This window comes from Etheostoma spectabile, unplaced genomic scaffold, assembly GCF_008692095.1.
Source record: "Etheostoma spectabile isolate EspeVRDwgs_2016 unplaced genomic scaffold, UIUC_Espe_1.0 scaffold314, whole genome shotgun sequence".
NCBI classification, from domain to species: Eukaryota; Metazoa; Chordata; class Actinopteri; order Perciformes; family Percidae; genus Etheostoma; species Etheostoma spectabile.
The window spans coordinates 315,107-317,685 of record NW_022605583.1 but is presented as its reverse complement, the minus strand read 5'-3'; the positions used below and the strand labels follow the sequence as shown (position 1 = coordinate 317,685).

Genomic DNA, 2,579 nt, shown 5'->3' with positions numbered 1-2,579 from the left:
GTTAGATCAATTAATAAAATATGATGCATCAACACAGATTGAATTAGCCAACATACAATATATAGCTAAATAAGTAGCTAAAATGATTGAAATGTTAGCGATTGAAATGCTCCATACATGTTTATGCATTAGTAATAATGATGATTTAACTAAACACATTAGTTCTTTATAATTTCACTGTTCACTGTACATTTGCTGCTAATGCTTTACTTATGTCACATTTTGAAAGTAGGTGATTGCTGGAGATAGACCTCCATCTTAAACACCTTTTAAATAAAAACTCAATTAGGACTAAATTTATTTACTTTTCCAATGACATTTCCGATGTGATAAAACATTGTTTCTGAAGTGGGAAATGAATAATCAAACAGGAGACAATAGATAAGTCAATCAACTGGTTAATGGCATGATATCAGAGTTCCGTTTTATTCGCCAAAAGGTTGTGCCTCTGTTGCGGGCCTCAGCACGACAACTGAGCACACAATAACACACACTTAAACATCTGTTCCCAATTTCACCTTCAAATTGGTGTTGAGTTTGGGGTTTCGTATTGAAATGACGGATCACTTAATGCCAGACCTACATCGGCCTTTGTCAGCGGCCTCCTCATTACCTCCCAATTCAAATACAAGAGCCATTGTACGCTGAATTGTTCCATTATGTTTTAATTCAATAGGTGCCAGTTATGTGCTTGTAACAAAGCTGTGTTCTGGGCACGTTGTGGAACTGCTCTGTCGGGCTACACAGTTCCTGCATGCGGTCCCTTCGTCATCCTTGTAGATCAGAGCTGTCTGGTTTCTGGCGCGGTTCTGCGGCAGATTCTGGTCTGTTTCTCGCTGTGAGCGGCGGCTGGTTTCAATTGACCTGCTGTGATTTGTGCTTCTGATGTCATGCTGCTCGAGCTGCCCCTCAATTCAAACCAGCTGTTCCTGTTCAACAATTAACACTGTGCATGTGCTTCATCCAATTTCTGTTGGTGGAAGAGTTATGTAACGCAGTGCACACCACAGACTAGATGACATCTCTTTACTTTCCATCACTCAGACTAATCGCACATTTTCTCTTGGTGCCCTCTCTCTTGCCTCCCTTTCTTTCCCCTCACCCTGTTTGCCTTCCTGCAGCTCTGCAGGTGCTGCTGGACCAGTCCACCAAGGCCAACTCTCCCCTGAAGGGCCATGAGCGAACGGTCCAGTACCTTCAAAGACTGGGTAAGGATCAACAGACAACATACACCTGTTTTAACTTAGTGTCAAAGATGTCATCTCCACTAGATATGTTAGAATTTGTTGGAGGGATTTTGGGAAAGGCTCTGAGAGAACTTTCAACCTGATTGATTGTGGATGTTGGATGAAATGTATCGTCTGTCGCATGTCATGATCTGCACTCTCTCATGTGTCTGGCACTGACTAAATGAGAGGGTTTGTACCCTATTTGTCAGTATGTACTCTGTGAATCGTTTATACCTCTGCACCAATGATGGAAAGATAAATGTATGTACTGGATACTTGGCAGCTAAAGGTGTGTGTGTGCGCGTGCCTGTCTGTGTGTCTCTGTTGAATTAAAGCTTCTTCAAATTAATTGTGACAGTGTGGTAGAATGGTTGGGTCATTCCAATGTCTCTTGTAGAGTAAGTCCATGATGGAGATGATTAGAAGCCTTTCTTAAGACCATTGTTGTGCCCGTGTTTTGTTATAGTTTAAACATAAAACTGCTTTTCATAAAAAGCGTTGCATATGGTCCCAAAGAGGATGTTATTTTTCCAGTTCCAGTAAATTGCCTGTGAAATAAAACCCAGTGGAAAAATTATCAAAAGCTGTGTAAAGGCTTTCAACCTCCCTGGCAGTGGTTCAATTTGTTAATGGTAGCAATGCATTATATAGCACGGGTTTTCTGCTTTCTACCAACTACAAACAAATAAAGAAAGCCATTATAACTTGAATGATGGTTTTGGAATAACAATACAAACAAACCTTAAAAATCCATTTTTTGGCAGGTCTATCACAATTACGTTTTCAACATGTGGGGAACACTCCAACTTATTCAGGTCAAAACAACAACTCATTGCTTGGGTATATTTTGGAATATTGCTTACTCTTTAATTTCAGTTTGGATCTAGCAAATCCAATGCTGATTGTTTTCATAAGTGATTACGCATTCTCAATCTCTTTGGTCTATAAACGGTCAGAATAATGTCTAAGGTGACATCTTACAATCTCTGATTGGAATTTATTTGTCCAACTAATGGGATAAATCTGGAAGAGTTTTTGCTGAAAAGTTCATTTTCTGTTGATGCACTTGGTTAATACTTGGTTAATTGACTAATTATTGAAGCTCTACAACATTGGTCTCTTTTTTTTATTTCAGAAAAAAATAAGCATTACCAGAAGATGCATGTACTGTATTGTAATAAATACAATTACAAGATATGGAAGTGGAAGACAAGCTGTGCCAATAACTCTAAATCATTGTTGTATTGATGTGTTATTAATAGTAATGTGCTGCATATGTCTCCTTGAAAGGAAGTTTTCTTAGTGGATTGTGGTTATGAGCTTGATCACATGCTTAATCCCATGCTTTTG

General features: G+C 38.9%; 1 protein-coding gene across 2 annotated transcripts in view; it reads left to right on the top strand.

The window, feature by feature from the left end:
* Positions 1 to 2,579, top strand: part of vps39 (VPS39 subunit of HOPS complex) — a 30,518-nt gene that overhangs the window by 12,354 nt on the left and 15,585 nt on the right. For both annotated transcript variants that reach the window (XM_032511070.1, XM_032511069.1), the window contains exon 15: positions 1,122 to 1,208. In XM_032511070.1, the coding sequence (XP_032366961.1) occupies positions 1,122 to 1,208 (87 nt within the window). The remainder of the gene's footprint in view (positions 1 to 1,121; positions 1,209 to 2,579) is intronic.